The sequence below is a fragment of the Primulina tabacum genome, chromosome 18, assembly GCF_025594145.1.
Source record: "Primulina tabacum isolate GXHZ01 chromosome 18, ASM2559414v2, whole genome shotgun sequence".
NCBI lineage: Eukaryota > Viridiplantae > Streptophyta > Magnoliopsida > Lamiales > Gesneriaceae > Primulina > Primulina tabacum.
Window position 1 is genome coordinate 27,402,970 of NC_134567.1, and position 22,837 is coordinate 27,425,806.

At 34.4% G+C, this 22,837-nt stretch overlaps 3 protein-coding genes and 1 long non-coding RNA gene across 8 annotated transcripts; all 4 read left to right on the plus strand.

Annotated features, from left to right (window-relative positions):
- Positions 1–3,169: 3,169 nt before the first annotated feature.
- On the plus strand, positions 3,170–9,609 carry LOC142532675 (protein REBELOTE). Of its 2 annotated transcripts, none has more exons than XM_075639027.1 (13): positions 3,170–3,327; positions 3,436–3,561; positions 4,151–4,211; positions 4,700–4,808; positions 4,891–4,939; positions 5,037–5,131; positions 6,388–6,456; positions 6,865–7,365; positions 8,009–8,311; positions 8,470–8,793; positions 8,913–9,119; positions 9,324–9,413; positions 9,504–9,609. In XM_075639027.1, the coding sequence occupies exons 2-13, from the start codon at positions 3,456–3,458 to the stop codon at positions 9,591–9,593; spliced, it is 2,004 nt and encodes a 667-aa protein (XP_075495142.1). In that variant the 5' UTR covers positions 3,170–3,327; positions 3,436–3,455; the 3' UTR covers positions 9,594–9,609. The 2 variants fall into 2 exon arrangements, with proteins under 2 accessions (XP_075495142.1, XP_075495143.1); XM_075639028.1 differs by having other exon boundaries at positions 3,171–3,330.
- Positions 9,610–10,384: 775 nt separating this feature from the next.
- LOC142533954 (uncharacterized) lies at positions 10,385–12,272 on the plus strand. Of its 3 annotated transcripts, none has more exons than XR_012816852.1 (3): positions 10,385–11,853; positions 11,978–12,114; positions 12,186–12,272. It is a non-coding gene; the product is annotated as an uncharacterized LOC142533954 (long non-coding RNA). The 3 variants fall into 3 exon arrangements; XR_012816853.1 differs by having other exon boundaries at positions 10,385–10,791; positions 11,775–12,114; XR_012816851.1 differs by having other exon boundaries at positions 10,385–12,114.
- Positions 12,273–13,382: 1,110 nt separating this feature from the next.
- LOC142533544 (RNA pseudouridine synthase 5) lies at positions 13,383–17,715 on the plus strand. The gene is given in 14 exon segments (XM_075640355.1): positions 13,383–13,475; positions 13,579–13,636; positions 13,800–13,874; positions 13,961–14,051; positions 14,222–14,378; positions 14,545–14,632; positions 14,805–14,838; positions 14,840–14,887; positions 15,057–15,132; positions 15,253–15,320; positions 15,613–15,682; positions 16,497–16,572; positions 16,892–16,985; positions 17,549–17,715. Coding segments are annotated over 14 exon segments (1,086 nt in total). The 5' UTR covers positions 13,383–13,399; the 3' UTR covers positions 17,624–17,715.
- A 2,830-nt stretch (positions 17,716–20,545) lies between these two features.
- Positions 20,546–22,720, plus strand: LOC142532926 (thioredoxin-like 3-2, chloroplastic). Of its 2 annotated transcripts, none has more exons than XM_075639473.1 (5): positions 20,546–20,947; positions 21,722–21,796; positions 22,026–22,092; positions 22,209–22,351; positions 22,461–22,720. In XM_075639473.1, the coding sequence occupies exons 1-5, from the start codon at positions 20,628–20,630 to the stop codon at positions 22,492–22,494; spliced, it is 639 nt and encodes a 212-aa protein (XP_075495588.1). In that variant the 5' UTR covers positions 20,546–20,627; the 3' UTR covers positions 22,495–22,720. The 2 variants fall into 2 exon arrangements, with proteins under 2 accessions (XP_075495588.1, XP_075495590.1); XM_075639475.1 differs by having other exon boundaries at positions 20,548–20,947; positions 22,334–22,351.
- The last annotated feature ends 117 nt before the right edge of the window (positions 22,721–22,837 follow it).

Sequence of the window (22,837 nt, forward strand, 5' to 3'; positions counted from 1 at the left end):
AACTCGATTATGGGTTGGGCCGCTGTAGATTGGATTTTTGAGGTCGCTGGTAGGTAGAGAGGAGATTGTAGCAGTACAACGCCAATCATTACTTCCAAAGCTATTGTTTGATTCGCAGGCTGGAGATTGAGATGATCGAAAACGTCAGGTTGCCTAAAGGCTTCGGAGCACTCAATCATAAACATTTCAGTCACATAGCCAATCGAGCAAGATTGGCAAAGCAGAAGCTTGTGAATATTCAGGAAACTTTATTAACAAATGGGATTTGGCAAGATGATTATAAGGAAGCAAAAAGAACTGCCGAGAAATTGTTGGAAGCTGAGAGACTCTTCATTGCTCAAAAGGCAAAAATTACATACACTCAACAAGGTGATCGTTGTTCCAAGTTCTTCTATAATCTTATTAAAGAAACAACAAACGGAATGCTATTGTGGCCATTACAAAATTGGATGGTTCAACAGCAACGACACCATCTGAAATTGCTTCTGAATTTATTAATCATTACAAGATGCTTCTTGGTTCGAAGGTTGATACAATTCCAATTGACATGGAATCAATGAGAGCAGGACCGATTATTTCTTCTGAATCTTGGCAGGAGCTATTGCAATTACCCACTCGAACTGAAATTGATACGTCTCTATTCGATATTGATAATGACAAAGCGCCTGGATCTGATGGGTATGGCGCCTTTTTCTTTAAATCTACTTGGCATATTATTGGCTCTGATGTATCCAATGCAGTGATTGAATTTTTCAAAAATGGTCGTATTCTGAAACAATGGAATCATTCCATTATCTCGTTAATACCGAAACATCCAGCTGCTTCGACAGTGAATGATTATAGACCGATTTCTTGTTGCACTGTTTTTAACAAGATCATATCCAAAATTCTAGTTTCCAAGATGAGAAAGGTTCTTGGCTCATTAGTTGATGGAGCACAATAGGGCTTTATTGAAGGTAGATCGATTGTGGATAATATCCACCTTGCGCAAGAGCTACTCAGGAAATATGCTAGGAAAAGGGGATCTCCAAGATGCATGCTGAAAAAGTTGACCTACAAAAAGCATATGACACAGTGGATTGGACATTCTTGGAAAGTGTTCTTAATTGCTTAAATTTTCCTCCGAAGTTTAGCAAGTGGATTATGGAATGTGTATCAACAACCTCTTACTCTATTGTGATCAACGGCCACTTTCATGGACATTTTGAGGGACGCCGAGGAATTCGACAAGGTGATCCTCTATCTCCTTATTTGTTCTCTTTGTGCATTGAAGTACTTTCTCGTGAGTTAAAGGAACTGCATAAGGATCCTCATTTCGGTTACCATCCAAAGTGCAATCATCTACATATCACTCATCTACCATATGCAGATGATTTATTGTTTTTCTCTCGAGGGGATGTCTATAGTGTTTCTATGATCATGCGATGTTTGAGTAAGTTTGGGGATATGGCTGGTCTGAAAATTAATATTTTGAAATCTAATGTGCACTTGGCGAGTGTTTCAGATGTAGTGCGGCAGAAAATTATTGAGCTTACTGGATTTGCACCTGGCTCTTTACCATTTCGTTATTTGGTAATTCCACTAGCTTCTAGATACCTTAGAGCATCGGACTATAGCCTTCTAATGGATGCCATCTCAAAAAAAATCAGTTCTTGGCCAAGTCATTCATTGTCTTATCAGGGAAACTCGAGCTTATCAGGTCAGTTGTTCAGGGTGTGGAATGTTTCTGGTTATCGATATTACCTATACCTATGCGCATAATTGATAGCATTTACTCGTTATGTCGAAAATTTGTTTGGACGTCCAAGCATCCTCCAATTGCTTGGGCGTCATTATGCAAACCGATTGAGTCAGGAGGTTTGGGTCTTAAAAATTTAAAAGCCTGGAATAAAGCTCTTCTAGCAAAGACTCTTTGGAATATTCACATGAAAAAGGATTGCATGTGGATAAAATGGGTTAATCATGTCTACAGCCATTCACAAAATGTGTGGTGCTGGAAATGGAAATCAGAGCAATCACCACTTATTAAGCAGATTATTGCTATACGAGATGAGATTCTACATGCTCATGGATCTGTTCAAGCGGTGGTCACAGCACTAGGTCATTGGTTTGGCTCCATGAAAGGCTTATCTAAAGCTTATGATTTTTTTGTTGGCAGTTGGAATGGATGGCCTTGGAAACCTCTAATCTCCAAGAGCTGCATTCTTCCGAAGCACAAATTTGTGTTGTGGCTTGTAGCACATAGAAAATTACTCACTCGAGATAGATTGCCTTACCTTTCAGACAATTCATGTGCTCTATGCCGGCTTAAAGATGAATCTGTTAATCACCTGTTCTTTGAATGTCCAATTTCAAAAACAATATGGACTACTGTTCGTTCATGGCTTGGAATGCGAAAGATCATGTCTTCACCGTCGGCTGTCTTGACTGCGTTTCGAGGAGTCTACCGTGGAAGCTCATTTTTGAATAAAATGCGTTGTGTTGCTCTCGCAGCAACGGTGTATCACATCTGGAGCATCCGAAACAGACTGATTTTTGACAATGAAGCGCCAAATATTCAGAGAGTTATATTGAAGATCAAAGTTCATGTGTTTAGAAGCTCCCGTGTGCTGCATAAGTTATTGATTTTTCCAATTAATTATGTTGTGTTCATTTGTTTTGTTTGTTAGGATGTACATGTTTATGATTTCGTAGGATGTGGATACTCCTGGGGATGCCCAGTGTCTTTGAACCTTATCTCTCTTTTACCTATTTAATGATTATTGTTCATTAAAAAAAAAACCATGCACGTTAAAGACAATCGTAATAATTAATTAGTTCGTGGTTTTGTTTTGCTTTCTAAAATTCTAATAATATTTTGTATAAATTAAATTAAATATAAAAATATTCTTCACAAAATACTTCACGAACACCCATTGACTAGAGATGTCAATTTTCCCTGCGATTTAGGGCCCGGCTCGAAAACCCCGAAACAGAGAAGAGATTCTCGAACCCACCTCGAAAATAATATATCAAATAATAATAAGATTCCTTGAACCCGCTCTCATCTCATCCATTAATATTAGAGAAAATGAGGATTGAGTTGAGAATGAAATTCTTGGGAAAAATGAGATGGAAAACACATCTCCGCTAAAACAAATGAAAAAAAAAAGTGAATATCATTTAATTGTGAAACCCCCTTCGAATTTAAAAAAACGACTCTCGTTAAACCCTACTTCCGACCTCGTTCTCTGATACACTAGGGATTGAACTCCAGGACCACAATTCGTGAATACCGCAGCTTTCAGTTGGAAGTGAAGCCAGCGTCCATAATTCAATATATCGGAGGTGGTCAATTTTCTTATTTTTGGGGAAATGAATTCAACTGAACTTGTCTGTTGGATAATTTGTTTCTTCCCTCTTCCCAAATGTTATTTTACTAGTTTTGCTTGTCAGTGAGTCGAAGGATAAGGAAAATGGGGAAGCTAGGGAAAAAAGCGAGGAAATTTGCGAAGAAGAATCTTCAGTCCGTGCTGAAACAGAGGCGAAAAACCAAGGCTTTATTCAAGAAGAAATCGCCCAGTACTCAATCAATCTGTCCCTATCTCTGTATAATCTTTATATGTATTTATGTGTTTTATATATCATCAATCGACCCTCGTTGTTCACTTGTTAAAATGAAATTTCCTTTAAGCTCTTTTTTTTCTGTATGTATGTTTCTTTGTTTTGTTTTTTAAAAAATATGCTTATTGGGTCTTGATTTGTTTACTGGCATGTGTGTGTGCTATTCCATTCATTTTTACTGTTAACATTATCTGGTTTCTAGTCAGTATGAAGTCTGGAAATGGTCTAGTTTTATTCTTTTCGTGGCGTATAATCAATGTGCCTTTAACGAATTCCTCTTTTAGCAGAAGTCGCTATTGGTTTTTGTTTCTTTTCTTTCTTTCTTTCTTTTGTTCTCTGTGTTTTTTTTTCAATAAGGGTGGTGGCTGAGACTTGTGCGAGATACACTGAGATTTCTGAATTGACGAAACAAAGATTATTTAAACCATGAAATCCTGGGATTTGCAAAGTCTTTTTGTGTGTGATTGCTTTTATGCTTCTGAAATTGACCGAGAAAAGATAACTACTTGTTCAGTCTTCATAATTTCTTGTTTTACTTGTTCTGCAGAAGGTGATCAGAACGACAAGAAGGAAAAATTGGTTAGTCTGACGGAGCCTTCAAATGAAAGGTAATAAAGATGAGTTGGATGTATTTGTCTCATGTTGTGGCTTTTGGTGTTCTATTCTGTTAACAAAATATTCATGGTATAAACTAAGACTACAATGCAAATGAGAGACTTCAATAAGATGTTTTGATTTTGAAATTAAGGAGTAATTTTAAGTTCAGAGCTTCGACCGGTCTTCAAACTGTTAGCATACACTCAGTATGAGATAGTTCATGCATTTTCAACTTCACAATCAATGATCTGTCACAATACTTTTTCCTGGTGCACAAATTTTTTTAATTTGGACTAGACCTAGTGGGTGGAGTGTTCGATGGTAGGCTGTGGATCCTACCAATACATATCTTCTACCTTCCTCTATTTGGCCTACCAGCAATGATAATATGCGTTCTATGTCTATAAGGTCTTCCTTATGCTCTTGGAAATGCTATATGATCCTTCGGAGAATCATGCAACTATGATTTTCTACTATAAATGTCTACATTTGTCCTCAGGGGCACTGAATCCAGAGTTACGGAACATATTTCTCTTGATGCAATGTTCGCCGAAAATGACGATAACGTCGTCGCAGATGAATCAGATAGTGGTGGTTATCTTTTCGAGGTTTCAGACTTACTATACTTCAATGTCAATTACATGACTAAAATCTATTTGCCTACCATTGATTGTGCACTCTTGTATTTAGGGCTCAAGCTGTTCGAATGTTGAAGAAAATGTGACTGAGAAAAACCTTGGTCTCTTCTCCCATAAATTTTCTTAATTCTAATAACTTATATTTTTCTATTTCCCAATCAAAATATCTACTTGTTTACCATGAAATCTTGTATGCAGAGGAGACAGCTACTAGTACCTATTCGGCTCGGAACCAAAATTTGTCTACCGATTTGGCCATTTTGAAGAAGAAGCTGGATAGATTGAAAAGGAAGGTGATTTTCTCTTTATGATATGTAGATTCAAAATTACATGAGCAATTACAAGTCCTTCATATGGTGAAACTTGATGATTGATGTTCATTGCTAGTATGATCATGTCCATGCTGGCATGCTAGATACACGAAATTTTGGAGGAAATTAGATAATATAATCAAAACTTAATTATACAAGTGTCTACCTTATCTTTTGGTTTTTGACAACCTAGCAAAGCTACGATATGATTACCTAGTGCATGGGGATGGGGGAAGACTAAACTACTACTGAAGGGAGATTATAACTCTTTTTCTCGTGAGAAACACCTTTGAACTGTGGATTGGTTTAAATCCCCTATTGGTATTTGGACCCTTTTTCCAATGTTGTCATTATGACAAAACCAATCATTCGGAGATCAATAAGGCATTCATCTAAGAATAAATCGAGAGTGGTGGGTTGTGTTGACTAATGTTTCAACCAAGCAACATGTGCCAGCCACCCTGAACGTATCCAAACAGACTTTCAAGATATTAACAGGATAGTTGGGATTGATAAATAATATTAGTCGAGTTTGTTTGGGGGTGTGTGTGGGTAGTTTTGAAATCCTTGCATTATTGAATGGATCTATCAGCTAGTTTAGGAACTATATCTTTGACGGAATCAATCTATACATTTTTACTGGGCACCAATTGATTTTGGTTTCTTATCAAAAGAGAGTCATGCCACTTCTAAGGTAGATTCGTGTTTGTGGTCTGGGAGGTATTTTTGTTCAATGTATATTTGTTTTGTGCCGTTAGTATTGGAAATTTGGAATTTTGTACCATTAATATGTGAATTCCAGCACCGTGCACATACTGATGATGTGAATTGCTTTTTCTTTCTTTAACTACTTGTATGAACTGTTCACTACAACTATTCCTTGCTTCATTTCCTTTGATTTATTCATGAGGTATAGCATCATTTGGCTTATCTTTGTCGAAGATTTTCTATGCCAATCTGTGTGAATTTTCCTTGCTTCTAAACTGACCATTTACAGACATGCACACACTTTCTGTGTGCTTCTTATGTGCACTTCAATATTAGTTCACTCTATCTTAACTGTATGTTTTGTTAAGATTGCGATATCCCATTCTTTTGGATTTTCCTCCTATTTCCTTTGGATGCCTACTCATTTCTTCTTTTGTATCACTTAAACTCTTAAACTCTTGATCTTTCATAAATTTATAAAATGTTTATAGTATCTTATTTGTTGGAGCACTTATATTTGAGCATTTCAGGATCCTGAATTCAGTAAGTTCTTAAAAAACTACAACAGCAGCAATGAAGCATTTCCAAATGTAGATCTGGTGAGATGTTTAACTGTCTTTTAATTAATTCCCCCACTATTTTTTTTTTGGATGGCATATTTAAATGTTCATGTTTGGAATAATATGCTGTTTAATTTGTGTTTTTTTACATTAATGCGGATGCCTTCTTGAATCAGACAGTTATTTCTCTACAAGTCATTTTTATTTTGGGATTTTATATGGCATAGTTCTTTGCATATTCATTCTTGACAATATCCAGACTGAAAAATGTAGATTCACATTATTGTTAGATTATTACCTGGATATGCACGAGAAATTATTTTTAAAGTTGCTTGATAATGACTGGTTTTGAACTTATACTCAACTAGGCAATATATACGTTTTCTTCCTACCTTGTATTGACATTTTTCCATGCATTATATTCATCTTTCTTTTCTTTTTCTATAGTTCTCAGATGAAGATAGGAGCGATCATGGGGAATTGGGTGAAGGTGGCCAGGCCACAGAGAAGGGGAAACTCTTGACAAATAGTATTGTTAACACATGGTTTCAAATGATAAGAGAAGGCTGTAGCCAATCTGCATTCATTAGTCTGCTGAATGCTTATCGCACAGCGTGCCACTATGGAGCTGAATCAATTGGCCATAGGATTGACAACAGCGAAACCTTCTGCAACATTCTGGTTTTCATACTTTCTAATGCAGATGACACATTCCGAGGGCTGTTGCAGTTATCATCTTCAAATTGCACCAAAGAGACAATATTGGAACTGAAAAAAGCTTCAAAATGGGAAAGTTTGAAACCACTTATCAAGTCATATTTGAGAAGTACGTTGTTTCTGTTGGATCAGGTTACTGACAGAGATATTTTGGCTTTTGCTCTGACGAGGTTCAGATCTTCTCTAATATTTTTTGTTGCTTTCCCATCACTGGTACAAAGGCTGATGAAGGTATTTTTTTTGAACACCTACAAATGTAATTTGTTTATTTATTATTTGTCATGCTCGATTACTTTTTTCATGCTTATGAATTTATGCAATCATTGTGCTTTTGTTATGTTTCTTTTGGGTGGGCCACATATAGGCAGGTATTGGGATTTCTATCTGTTCAAGGAGAATCCCACTTGGTATAAATGCCATCTATTAGCCTTTTAAGAAAAGGTTGAGTTAATTCGGGGATGTAATCAAAGCACTTGGCCGTTAGGATTTAGTGGTTATGTAATTAGCCTTTTAAGAAAAGGTTGAGTTAATTTGGGGATGTAATCAAAGCACTTGGCCGTTAGGTGGTTATGTAATCAATGTATCTGGCTCAGCCTAAACATGAGTGTAAAGCTATAATTTTTTTGGTGGAGATTGTTATTACAAGTTACCGAGTCCCAGGGCACATTCTAGTTATGGATGTTAATATGCTTATGGACGAACATGGATGGATTACCTGGATGTATAGTTAGACAACATAAACTTAACATGGGTCTGGACATTCCTTTTTGGAATTCAATCAAATAATATTTTAAAATAATGCTTTTGTACATAATTTCACAGTTTTTCTTTATTGTAAGTAATCTGATTCTAGCAATTCTAATTTTTTAAACAGGTGACTGTGCAGCTGTGGGCAACATGTGGAGGATTTCTATCAACAGCTTCCTTGCTTATCATACGAGATGCTGCTGCCATGTTTAGTTCCATTAGTTTTACCACCTGCTTGTCAAAATCTATGGTAGCTTTTATTTCTCGGTCAAGAGTTAAAGAAATTACCGATATCAAACATATGCGGTTTTTAAGAGATTCCATAGTTGATTTGTGCTCCCTGGATGTGCAAAAATCATCTGTTAGAGTTGCTGCTTCTATTAGTCAACTTACAAAACTAATGCAGTGGGGGTTGCAAACAAAGACGAAGGTAGTCTGATATTAACGTCAGTTTAATATAAGGATTATGAATCTTCTTCCTTGATCTGCAAAAATTCGTGATGGAGCTACCACTCTTGTTCCTTTCTGCTATTTATTTGTTTTTATTAAGTTCTGTTACATATTTGTTTTCATTTTCTTGCAAGACAGGAAGCTGTTAAAAGGATTTGCAGTTGGGAATATGTTAATTGCATAGATTTGTGGGTTAGGTTCATATCAACCTACATACATGACTATGATCTGCAGTCTTCATTCTTTATGACCGTTCAACTTATATATGCCCTGGCTCTCATGTTTCCTGGTCCGAGATATTTCCCTTTGAGACTTAAGTGCATTGAATGGCTAAATTGTCTCTCCAGTTCCAGTGGTAATTTTATTCCACTTGCTTCATTGGTGTTGGATATTTTGGAATACAAGGTTGTCAAGGAAAATAGAAAAGCTCAAAATAACTTCAATATTGCATCGGTCCTGAAGGTTAGGGGTTCTACCTACTCTATCACATCAAAATGGTTGACTGATTCCTTTTCAAAACTTTTTAAAGTAGAATGCATTTCAGAACCTTCATGACATTAATTGTGAATTAACCTCTACAGTTGCCCAAGCACTACCTGAAATCAAAACATTTCCAAGAGGAATGTGTACGCTCAGCTATTGAACAGCTGTCACTGCATTTTGCTCAATGGAGCTGTCATATTTCCTTCCCTGACCTAGCTTGTATTCCACTTATTTGTATGCGTAAGTTTATTGAGACCACGATTTCTGAGAGTTCACGTCGTTTGGTGAAGCATTTGATTGACCAGGTACTCATTCTATTTGTGCCTGTATATTTAATACAACTGTTCATGATTCTATATCGTAACTTTATATGTATGTGGCATTTAGTAATTACTTCTGTAACTGATGTAAGGAGTCAGATAAAGCAAGAAGTGTGTCCCATGTAACCTACCAAAGAACTCTGGGTAAAGGAATGTCCATAAGTATGAATGCTTATTTTGGATCTGCAGGTGGAGCAGAATGTGAACTTTGTGCAACAAAAAAGAGATGAGATGTCTTTCTCTCCACACGATCACCAATCAGTGGACTCTTTCCTTCAGGTTTGTGTGTTATGAATTCGGCCATCAATATCAATACCTCTTCAAGTGAATGGGCGTGATTGGAACTAACATCTTGTTGGAAATGTGCAGCTTGAAAAGTCCAGCCTCAACAAATCTTTTACCAACTACTACAAAAGTCTCCAGGAGAAAGCCACTGAAAGGCGGAAAAGAGGACAGTGAGGTGAAGCTACTTCTAGCTGTAATCTGTGTTCTTTGAGGATCTCAAATTGGTTCTCTGGACATGATATCATAATCCAAGAGTAGAGGCGGGAGTGCCCGTCCATGTACTCGAGGAAGATACAATTTTTGAAATGGATTAAGAGATTCTTGGTAAAATATAATATAAACATAAGATTTGTGTATTTTTATTTTTGAGTTAGGCAGGGCATTTCCCTATTCGAGATATTTACAAGGATGAAAGTGCAATGGCTTGAATTCGCGAAATTGGAATATTATAAGATATACATCCAAAAGTTTTGATTAGAATTTTCAGTCTCTATGTTCTTATTTGGCTTATCGTGAATGCGGAACAGTAGATGAATAACTAGTTTTTTTTTTTTTTAAATAGTGATCTGTAAATTGGCAAGTGTTCCGAGTTTGAAAGGGCCTATGTATCCTCCAGTGTGACTGCATAGAAAGAGTCGTGTTAGTATGCGGATCACAATAATAAATATATAACTGATAAGAGTCGTGTTAAGTACATGCAGCATCTTTAAGTGCATCGGATAAATTCAAAAACTAATAAATCAAGTAAAATATTGTATGACAGATTCGTAAAAGAAATGTTTGATCACAAGAATACATATTTCACCAACGTAGACATAGCAACGAGGGACACCGGTTTTTTTTTTATTTACCCATTCATTTTGATATTTGTATAATTCATAGAGGATTTATTTTATAATAATAATATGCCAATTTTGATATTAAAAAAAAATCGAAAAAGAAACAAAAGAGACCGCAGAAAGAGAAACAAAAAAACCGCAGAAACTAATTCATTTGATATAACAGAGTGATCTCCCAAATCTGATGGCGGATCAAAGAGCGAACAATGACGCCGCCGCGGTGGTGAAGAATAGCAACAGCCATTTGGATACTGTCAAGGCCTTTTTTCTTTGGTTCAGGATGATTTCATGGGAGACTCTTCTCCCAGTCACTACTCAATTTTGTTTGCTTTCTTATAGTTTTCTCGAGGTCTTTGGACCGTTTTCTCATTTTTAGAAAAATCAGAACTTTTGGTTGTCAATTATTTATCGTTGACGTGCAACTTTTAAGTTTAACTAGGCGTTTGTTTTGCATGGCTTGGGTTAAAGCAGATTTGACTTTACAGGTTTGCTCTGTGTGTCTTTTGATCTCCAAGTTCTATTCTCAAATCGGGGTATGGTGTACTGTTCAAGCTAATTTACAATTTTGTAGTTTCTTTTACCCCTGGTAGTGAACTGAGAGCTGGGTTCTGCTTTGTTTATCCTTTATCTATTACTTGCTTATGTGCCAATGTGGTTTAATGTCAAGAATTGGGTAGTTGATTTTGTATATCTCTGATCCCGTTTTGTGCTAATGCTAAAGTTAATGATGGGTTTAGAACTTATGCTCCATGGAGGGAGTCTTGTAAATGGAGTTGGTTATTTCACTCTCTCGGGGAAATATGAACGAAAATCACCCATTTAAAAGAGAAACGAAAGCTTGAATGAATAACCACACGGCCTTAAAAACATATTTCCTTCAGGTCGTTCCTTCCATCTGTCACTCACTCCTACCAAGTATATCATCCCATGGAAACAATACCCGATACACTTCCCTCCCCAAAATTCCTCTTTCAATGTAAAGAATTGATTTAGTGTGTTCAATTGCTTAATGTCTTTACAAAAGTGTGAAAGATTAGATGGTATTCATAAGTTTGCGGATTTGATATTGAAAAAATGGTGACAGCTGTTATATTTCAGTCATTTGTTCAATTTGCAACTTGCACTTGTTTCTCAAAATCCGAGTACAGAGGGCCGCTTTTCTTAGCGTGTTCAATTTTTGGCACTTCTTTACTTCACTTATTCTGTTGGCTATTAAGTTTGTGAATGTTAATACAAGGAAAAACTTTATTTTTTCCTCACCGTTCTTGGGACCTGCTCACTCTTTTTTCTTTGCTTTCGAATTGAATCTGAAACTTCCAGAACAAATGGTATTTTCAGGACATGTTGAAAAACTTTTATGCTTGTTTCACATATTAGGAAGTGAAATTTCTGGTCCTAATTCTGTTCACATCGAGCTAACATTCGTTTAGTCTCTATTTTTGGTTTTATCACAAAAGCAACAGTTGAACATGTTAAGTTGTTCTTATCATATTCTCTTTCCCTGCATTTTATGCAGATCATTGACAATGACAGTGGAGTGGAATCACATGAGACCGATGTTCAGAATGGTGGATGTCAAGGCATTTGGAACAGCAGTGATTAATCTTACCTTCTAACTTTTACTCATCCAATGACTTTCTTTAGTTGTTGGTTGTGCACAACAAATTGCCTAATGATTAATCATAGAAATGAATAAAACCTTATGTAACTTTTGGACAGGATAAGTAGAAGATGCCAGCAAAGGGACCAGAAACGAAAAAGAACAAGAAGAGATGGAAACGATCATGTTCAAGCTTTTTGAGAAACAACCAAACTGAACACTGAAACAACTGATTCTTGAGACTGATCAGCCTGAGGTATGCTCTCTTTTATTTTCCTTGACCTTAGCCTCATGTGCTATCAACTCATGTCCCGATCTTATTGACAGCAATTTCTAAAAGACATGCTTAAGCTCCTGTGCGTCTACAATAACTAGGGAGTGAATCAAGGATCTTATGAGCTGAAGCCTGAGTGAGTACAAGAGATCATAAGACAGATCAGCTCCAGTGTAGGCGAAGCGTTTTGGGACATTAACATAACATATTCAGCGATGATCTTTGTTTTTTCAAGAACAATCAAGTGTTTGATGCATTTGACCTTTTCTGGAGAAGCATTCTGCCTTCTCATTCTTATACGCGGACTGACTAAAAAACGTTAAACTGAATACAAAATGTGTTGATGATTTTAAATCTTTAGTATTCGATTTTTATCAGATTTTTTATAGAAAATTTATTTTAATTTGTTCTACCAAATTTTTGATTAACTCAGATAAATAAAAACAACCAATTTTAATTTGCTTCGTGTTTTTATGGGATTTTATTTTAACAAGTTTTGGTTTTTTTTTAAAAAAAAAAATTCATGTTAATTTTTAAACTTTAAAATATTGGAATTTTATTTAAAAAATCTAATAAAACATTGAACATAAAAATATCGAATTTTATTTAGAAAGTCAATTTATTCGATTTAACGATATCTTATTAAAAAGGATCAAAATTAGACTGAATAAATTGATTTATATGATTTTGAGCAGGTCTTGTGTGAGACGATATCACGAACTTTATCTGTGAGATGGATCAACCCTACCGATATTCACAATAAAAATTAATACTCTTAGCATAAAAAGTAATATTTTTTCATGGATGACCCAAATAATAGATCAGTCTTACAAAATATGACCCGTGAGACCGTCTCACACAAATTCTTGCATATGATTTTATAAAAAAAAACATCATATTTACGAATGAATTAAATCTAATATTTGAATTAAATGGGTATTGTGGGTGGTCATTTTGATTTAATCAAGATTTTATTAATCCCTAATTTTGATAATATTATCATTCGTTATTATTGTTTGTAAATTTATTAATTTTAAAATTTTAACATAACTACTTTTAATTTATTTCATATGATTTATTATTTTTTTTAATCAATATCATCAAGTTTTTTTTTTCAAATAATATAAAAAATAATTATATTCGTCAAAATTAAATAAAAAATTAAAAAATGTAATAAACTCAAGGGGCCGAGGTTTCGATCCCCGGCTACTTGAAATACATTATTTTTTTTTTTAAAGTTATTTGATAATTAATAAATCCATCGAATATGTTGGTAGGAGAGCCATGGCCGGAATTCAATGACGGCATATGCTACCATGATACCGTCGGCCACTCCGATGCCGGTATGAATAGCGTGTTCCAGTATAAAGTATCCCTGTTTTCTGGAACATAGATTCATGAATCGTGTGCATGTTGAATGATTTTTTTTTATGTCTTCATTTGTAGGTGAATCTATAATCGAATACTACTCCAGGAAGTACAAGAATTCAGCTCCTTTACACGGGTGATAATTAAGTTCTCTTGTTTTTTTGAGTTGGTTCTAATAATAATCCAAGAAGTTTAGTTAAGCTCCAAGTATTTTGGTTGTGGATACGAGCGTTAGATTCCCTCCTGTTTTTGCTACGGGTTGCTGGAATTTTTTGATCTTTTTACTGATTGTTGAACAGCTGGCTGCAAAGAATTCATAAGAAGCAGATAACAGTAAATGGCTGCGTTGTCACAGAACCTGATACAGTTCTCAGGTGTGTATATGGTTAAACTTTGTATTTTGCCATGTATCTGCGGTTTAAGAAAGAATTTTGATTCTTTAGATAAAATGTTTTTGCAGAAGTGGTGCAGAGCTAGCATATCACCGTCTTCCTTGGAAAGAACCTGATGCTCCATACATGCTGGAATTTTTGTACGAGGATGATGATGTGGTAAAAATCTGAACTTGAATTGGGATGCTTCTTTCTATTGTGAACCATATGAATCAGATTACTTGTTCATCTTATTGCAACTGTTATGATGCTACTTTGTGCTGTTGCGTATTCAGATTCTGAAACCAGTCCCCTTTATGTTTTTTTACTTTTGTAATATCTTGATTTAGATTGCTCTTAATAAACCCTCGGGATTACAAGTTCTGCCTGGAGGACTATTCCAGCAGCGAACTGTGTTGACACAACTCCAACGGCATGCAGCAACCACATCAGGATGTAAGGAGCCCCATCCAGTTCCAGTTCATAGACTGGGGAGGGGCACATCTGGTTGGTCTCAGTAGATTCTTGTACTTATATCAGATTTTATTTTGTCAGTTCATGGTGTTCAGCTTCAGAGTTCCTTTTGTATTAACCCATCAGTGGATGATAAATAATAGTCTGTTTTGGAAGATCGTGTCAAAATGGTTGTTTGTCATTTCCTATGTGGTACTAGGTATATTACTCTGTGCAAAGACAAAGCTCGCAAAATCTTGTCTTGCGGCTTTTTTCGCGGATGGGACGGCTGTTTTGGAGATCTGTAGGTAATTGAGTATCTTCTTTTCAGTATTTTTCTCAACTGCCATTGAATTCTTTCAGACAGTACGGTGAATTTTTTTCGCTATTTTGCTCAATTTTCATTGAATTTTTTGGAAATTTTGGTGATTTTTAAGTGTACGGATGATATAATAATTCTACAATGCTGCAACGATACAGGAAAAATGATTTCCGGATGAAAACAAGGAATATCTACAAAACAATATCGAGCCCTAGTAAGTGGGGTGATTGCTGCGGATGAGGTAATAATAGTGCTAATCTTTTGTTTATCATTCAGTTCTCCATCCATTGTTTCTTTATTACTTCCAAGATAGAAAACAAATCACCTATTCACTTCTGCATGGTGAGCAAGTAGTCAGTTCTGCCATCATTGCTTCTTTCATAATTATGAATTGAATTATTTCTATGCAGGTTACCATTGATCAGCCCATTGGGCTGGTGAAATATCCCGGTGTTGCGAAGGGATTATATGTTGCCTCTGGTTCCGGTTTTGTAAATTCTCTCTAGACTTTTTCATCCCACATCAATATAATTTTTTTGTCCCTTTTTTTCTTCTACCAGTCTATTGTGCTTAAATAATTTTGTCCTCTAAAACAAAAATTACCAGGGAAACCAGCCTTGAGTAAAGTTGATGTTTTGGAGAGAGATTTACTGGGCAATTCCACATTGGTTCAGGTGTGCTGAATGCTGATTAGTAGTATGCTAGTATATGCCTGTATATTTCTAACCTTCTTTATATATTGTACCTATGAGATGTTGCTGAGCTATTTAAGGTATTGAGTTTTTTTTTCCCGAAGAAACTTCACTTCACAGTGATCATTTTTCATTCTATTTTATTTCAATGGTGAACTGCTTGCTGACAGTTAACTTTATGACATTGAAGATTGATTATGCTTTGTTTTCCTTCCTTCACCGTGCACCAAATTTTTTCAAGAATTTACCTTCTTTATATTTCCTCTGTTGAAAGGTTGAAATTCAGTCTGGAAGGCCACACCAAATTCGCATTCATCTCTCTTTCATTGGGCATCCACTCATAGGTATATTTGAAATAGGTTTTATGTTTTTGTTTCACAAACATCTCACATTCTCAATGCGGGTAAAATTAGTAGTAAAAATTCATTTAAGCTTCATTCAACCAACAATGGTGTTTTCTTGCTCTCAAAAGGTGGCTCTCATTGTGTCCTTAATCTACAATTATACACTTCATAGAACTGGATTTTGTTTTTGTAATTATTTTTATGGGAATCTCAGTCTTTAAACTTCAAAAACCATGCTGTTTGTTTCAGCATCACTCTGTCCTCTTATTTACAATTTTTCGACCTTCTTGCTGAGTACTGGAACACTACGTTGTGTTTTGGCAGAACTTTGAAAGTTTTAGGTTTTTCCCAACATGCCGCTTCCTCTAGTAAATGTGAGCAACTAACAATTGGTAGCTGCAGTGCAACATTGTTTTTGGATTAATGTGTTTCCTCTGGACAGGGAATTTTAAAAACTTTGAACTGCTTTTCGAGAAACAAATTCAACTATAAAGGAAGTCCGTTTGTAAAACATATAATATAAAAGTAAGCAATAATAAATTCATCACTGTAAACATACACCTAGTAAATGTTCAGCAACTGGAAACAAGCAATGCTCACAAAGATCTGATATCCACAACCATTGAATGTGAATTTTTTCTGTACATACATCTTACTCGATGATGTTCCTAATTTCCAAGAACCAAATATACCTCTAAATTTGAAGTTACTTTTGTATAGTGAAAAATTCTATACCTGTTGAAATCAAATATTTGTTGATTTGTGACTTGTACGAGTAAAGATGATCTGACATCTAATTTTCATTGTTCGGCAGGCGATCCTCTTTATTGTACAGGTGGGCAGCCAAAATGTGTCAATCATGAAATTGATGAGTGTTTTGCTCAAGACGGGTATAACTTATAACATGTTATACTGAATTTCTTTCACCTTACCTGTAATTTCTGTTATGTATTATGATTATCCGGAATGTATAATCCATTATGTTGAAGTTAAACACATGGAGTTTATCAAAAGTTGAGTGGTGCAAAGGGCTCAACTGATTATTGAAACACACACAATTTATGGATGAAGTGAGAATTGTTTTTAACGAATTACACACACACACACACACACACACACACACACACACACATATATATATATATATATATCATGTTTTCCCGTGTTGATTTGCTTACACACTTAATTCTCTATGTTTCCCCCTTTTAGAGGTTATCAGAGACCTGAGAAACCTGTACCTGGAGACTGTGGGTACCATCTGCATGCACATCGTGTAGTTTTTTCCCATCCAGTGACACACGAGGTGTGTATACATATTAGTTCACACATTATTCTTTCATATACTTTGCTGAATGAACTTCGATGAAGTCTTTTCATGTTACATGAGAAGTTGGATGAGAATCGATTAAATTTCTCGTTAACAAGTGTTGCATCGTATCATTTTTTGCAATGCGGTCAGTTACCCACCCAAACGACCAGCAAGCTACTCTACCAAAAAAAAAAGAGTTATATAGGGGCATCCAAAAAATGGATACTCTTAACATTTAATTTAAGACAGTATATACTGCTGTAGGAGTTTGATAAGTTCATGGAATTGTCATGTGTGTCACTGAAACTCTATACTCTCTGTGGCCCGGATCAGGGGCAGACATTATGGGAATGCTATGAATAAGATTAATCGCCTCGCAATTAGGAAATTTCACATTTTGTGCCTAGTTTCTCAAATTGGTACATTTCACTCCCGCCAAAATGCATTAAGTTGTTAATCTACGACTAAAACAAGAACGACTACTTTTCTGAATGCGATTTCAGGGATTAGAAGCTTGATCACGCTGGAGTTTAAACAAATCTATTTTCATTTTGAAGGTTATTGAAGTCATCGCGCCTCTCCCATCTATTCTACGGACACAGAGAGAATCTAAAACAGAAGATGGTATGTGAAATATGCTGTGTTTTACATGAATAATTCACCTGAAGCAAATTTGTTACACAAGCTTGAAAGATATTGCCATAAATTTTATTTAGTCGCCGCAGCCCAGCCTGTTTCGTTTTTTGTTTTCAAATTAATTTATTGGTTTTTCACTGAACATCCTTCGAATTTTCTTCATATTATGTTTGCGGATCAATTAAAATGTGGTGATTACTGACAAAATCATTTTACAATCGTTATTTGGATGATTGTTATGCTACACCAAGAGTAACACTCCAAATGTATGTCAACACTTCCATTTTGCACCCGTCGAAATCCTTGTGTGGCTGCACTTTTTTTTCCTTATAAACGATTTATTCTTTTATATGTGAATGAGATATTGTTTTGAGATTTACATATAAGATATATGCATGCATATATCTGAATTACATCCATATTTTTTTCCATACATTCTTAAGAATGTATATAAAGATTAATATTTTTTTCCAATTATTAAAAACACAATTTAACGTTCGAATTTGAACAACTCTTTTGGGATCGTTCAGGTCTGGTTGCCAAAAATAGAAATGGTTGTCATATATTGCATTGAATGTAAATCTCAATCTTTTTAAGCTTCTCCATAGTGCCATCGTGGTTTGATATGCTAATTAATTAGCTTTATATATTCAATAAATTGAAAATGTTAGGAGATGAATAGTTTTTTTTTTTTTTTTGGAGATAGGAAGATGAATACTTTATATTGACTGAATGCACTAATATGCTAATAAATTTGGTTTAAATGAATGATTGCCGTAAAAATAATATTAGCAAGTTCAATAAATCAGTTAGTACTTTAGAAGTGTTTAGATATATTTTAAAATTAAAATTATATAAGCGTAGGTCTTATGTGAGACGGGTCGACTCATCCATACCTTAAATGAAAAATAATATTTTTAACATAAGAAATAATATTTTTCATTGTCGGATTTGACTGAAATCTATCTCACAAAAGTTATTCTTGAAACAGTTTTAGAAGAGTATTTGTATATAAACAGTATCTTTTAAGTGATTAATTAATGGAACACAAGTATTACTTATTATTGTAAATATCAGTAGAGTTAACATATCTCATGAATAAAAATCTGCTGAGGTCGTCTCAAAAAACACCTATTAATATTATTAATGAAACCGTTGTTTCTTGAAAAAAGAATAAAAATAATAAAAAGTGGAGAAAGAGAAATAGAAACTTACCTGTTAACGAGAACCTATTGTTTGAGTATTTTGTCTTATTACATATCTCATTGGTTTGACTATGTGCTATTTTATTGTTCGAGTATTGATGGAATTATCATTATTCATCCAAACTTTAAGGGACACAAAAATTTAGAAAAATAAGAATTATTATCTCTACGTAATATGCATATTGACCCCACAAATTAGTTTTTTTGGAACAATAGTAATTCTCTATATTTCAATATACCACATAATTCCTTATGTTTTCTATGAGATTCATCCGCAAACTGAGTATTTATTATCTATTTCGTGCTTGAAAATTTTAAAATATATGACATTTACAGCAGTGTTGAAGTACGCGTTGTAATCCTCGACCTCCAATGACTGAGGACATCACACACGGATGTTTGTGGTATTTCTGTGAGTCCTCGTAATGGGATCATGTCAGAAAGGATTTTTAACGTGTGACAAAGGATCGCTCTCGTGCAGAGTATTTCCGCACGATGAAATGTACCCTTTGTTTTTATTTTTTCTAAAAGAAATATTAACGGCCAGAAAAATATAATCGTGATTTGCTTTTTTAATATTTAAAAAAGAATTGAATGTTGAGATGATATGATTATCTCAATTTTTAATTAAATTTAAAAACTTACTTTAAATTTAAAAAATCCTAAAAAAATGTTGAATCCGTTTGATCTTTTATATACTATGTCTTCTTGTTTTATCATCTAACTTATATTCTTCATGTAACATTCAGAACAAATGAATTTACGAAATTATATTTATACTTCCTCATGATTAGAGACATCTCTGTTTTTTCACCATGAAATCTTAGAATTCTCAATGTAGAGCTTTCAATTCGTCTCTGATCATAAAATAAAATGTGGATAACTCGTCATCTTCTTTGTTGGAAAGAAGGGCATTTCTGGTTCTATCAGTGCTCGAAACAATTTCATATTCTCCGTGTTACTGCATGTTTAGAGTCAATAATTTGATAAAAATAAAAAAAAATAAGAAAAATATATAAAATTTATTAAAAATAATCCCAACGACTATATTTTACAAAATCCAATTCTTTATCTATAAATAAACTCCACTTTTTCTTCATTTTACATACAATTTCCTGCTCACAACTCCAACAAAATTTTTTGGTCTACATTTTTCAATACAATTGAAAGTTATAAAAAGTATATATGTGTAATTATAATTTTTTATTTATGTGATTTTTAAATGAAAAGTTATTAAATAAAATAAGAAAATTTTATATATCGACATCACATCTACGATATCATCCCACAATTATAAGAACATAAAATAAAATCAGAAACATTGATATCAGCACGTTATTGAACATGTCATTAGCATATGAGCAAAGACCACTGCTCCTAACTCGAATAATTGTTATAATTCATAATAAATAAGTAAAAAATAATCATTTAAAATTTGTTACTAATATTCGAATATTCGGACGATATTATTTAATTAAGATAAAATAAGTTAATTATTAATTGAATTGAATCAAGTTGTTTATTTTAATATATTGAAATAATTATTTAAACATTGATTTAAAATGTCGATTCATTTATAAATCAATTAAACAAGATTAAATAGATGATTATAAATTAGTTTTATATTTTAATTTAATGTGAAATTTGTTATAAAATAAATTACACAAATGGAGATGTTTTTTTTAAATAAAAAAATAAAAGAAACACAAAAATAAAAAAGCAGCAGCTTCAGATGTTCAAAGCGACGCTTTTCAAAACAAAGCCCATTTTTTAATTGTTCATCGCCTTGGATGCTATGGAAAAATCGGCGTGGGTCAAAACAACCCACAATTCAAGAATTCCATCGCCCTACTATTCAAATCGCTTGATTGATTCTCAGAGAAAACCCATTTCCATCAATGAAACACATATCAAGTTTGGGATTGACTTCCAGCCGATTAAGGTTCAGGGATTAGCATTACAGAGTAGCAGTTATGATGAAGGAGGCTCGATTGCCCAACCGGGTGCGGAAAGCTTGCAGCTTTCGATGAATCTGGAGCCCATTTCCAGTGAATCCCAGTTCGATAGAGTCGTTGCCGAGGCTCAACAGCTCGAAGAATCTGTTGTGCTTTTGTGGTATGAGTTTGGATTGCTGTACGACCTTTTATTTTTCTTCTTGCTTTTGTCGTTACTGTTACAAATTCTTTTGGTTTGAGTTGGTTTGCTTTTGTGCAGTTTGTTGGATAAATTCAAGTGCTTTAGCTAGGAAGAGTAGGAAACAGAGAAGCAATGATAAACTCTAGGAAGTTTGGATTGATTTGGTCCAAGCTGTAGTGTAGTGCCAATGGAAGCTTGACTGATAGGAGCCAAGTGCATCAGTTTCTTTCTGTGTAGACTGTAGATTACTTGGTTTACCCCTGAAGTTTACGGCTCCCTAGTGCTACCAAGACTTTTAGTTACCTTAGTCTTACTCGGAACTCTCTAGCTATTGCACTGGAAGTGTACATCGTGTTTCGTCTATCATTAAACCCACATAATAATGGTTTCATCTGAAATTCAAGTTTGAATTTTTTCTCAAATCAAATCTGTCCACTCAAATCCGAAATTCCATCTATACTCACTCGACGTGTATTGTTTGTCATTGGATTTTATACTTTCATGAATCAGTGATCCTTATTTCTAATTTATCAGTCATGTGTAATCCCATTGCTTTGACTAAACCAGTGTTAATCATGTTGAAAATTTTGTATATTGAGAGAATTAATCACATGAGTTGATAAGTATCTCTTGTATAATTTCTCATGGTGTTAGTAAGTTTCTGCATGCCTGCATATCCATCCTTCACTTATTTGCTTGTGTTTATTTAGGCGTGTAATGGTGGCTAAGTATGTGAATAATTTGGTTGTGTAGGATGGCAAGTTGGTGCCGGAAATGTATATATTTGAAACCAAAGCTGGAAAAATTAGCAGCTGAATATTATCCAAGGTTAGTCGCCATTCAAGCTTTGTTTGTTTTAGTGCTCAATCTGGTCTGTAGATTCATTTCTCCTCCATTGAAGTGATAGTGAAACTTGTATTATCATCTATTTCTTATGCAAGATGGTCCATGGTATGTATATCCTTACGCATGCACGAGGTTATGCATGTGCATTTATGTCATCTTTTCAAATATCTTACCCACACCCTAAACTTGTTTCTTTATTCTATTGATGCAGTATACGATTTTATGCAATTGATGTCAATAATGTTCCCCACAAGCTCGTTGTTCGTGCTGGAGTTACTGTAAGTTCCTCTTTGTATACCGTTGCTCCACAAAATCAATCATGATAAATTTGGAACATCTTGTTTTGTTAGTTTGGTATTTCCATTAGTTTGAATATGCTCGGAATGTGCTGCAGGAGCTGTTTTTGCCCACTTATGATTTTCTTTGTATCTATGCTTATGCAAACTTTCTGGAATTTGATGGAAAACTTTTTCTATCTTTCCATGTTTCTGCACCCTTTGACTACAAAAATCTGAACAGAGAATGCCCACAATCCAGGTATATCGCCTGCACTTCTTATGTATAAAACAATATTTACGATCATTATTTCGAGCTTTATAGGAAATGCAAGTATAACTATATAGAGGATTACATTGTTTGGTGACAGCTTTGGAGGGATGGGAAGAAACAGTCGGAGGTGATTGGAGGCCACAAAGCTTATTTGGTAGTGAATGAGATTAGAGAAATGATAGAAAATGAAAATAGCTTGTAATCTATTTTTAGACATCCTTTTTTCTGACATTTTCCCTCTCATTTGGAAAATATATCCCTTGTTGAATGATTACTAAATTCAGTTTTCTTGTAGAGAAGGAGAATATTGATCTTGTTTCTTGTCTTCAACATTCATCACAAAAGGGTTTTATCATTTTTTTTCCATATTTATATTTTTAACTTTTAGATTGTGTTGCAATGGAATGATTTAATTTATGATGAAAGATTTGATTCGATTAAGGATTTCAACTTTAGAATTCAAATGAAACTCAC

Coding starts and splice junctions, on each gene's coding strand:
- LOC142532675 (XM_075639027.1), top strand. CDS start 3,456: ATGGGGAAGCTAGGGAAAAAAGCGAGGAAATTTGCGAAGAAGAATCTT. Junction 5,132..6,387: donor TGGATAGATTGAAAAGGAAG/GTGATTTTCTCT, acceptor TGAGCATTTCAG/GATCCTGAATTCAGTAAGTT. Junction 9,120..9,323: donor TGAAGCATTTGATTGACCAG/GTACTCATTCTA, acceptor TTGGATCTGCAG/GTGGAGCAGAATGTGAACTT.
- LOC142532926 (XM_075639473.1), top strand. CDS start 20,628: ATGGAAAAATCGGCGTGGGTCAAAACAACCCACAATTCAAGAATTCCA. Junction 21,797..22,025: donor GCAGCTGAATATTATCCAAG/GTTAGTCGCCAT, acceptor CTATTGATGCAG/TATACGATTTTATGCAATTG. Junction 22,093..22,208: donor TTGTTCGTGCTGGAGTTACT/GTAAGTTCCTCT, acceptor AATGTGCTGCAG/GAGCTGTTTTTGCCCACTTA.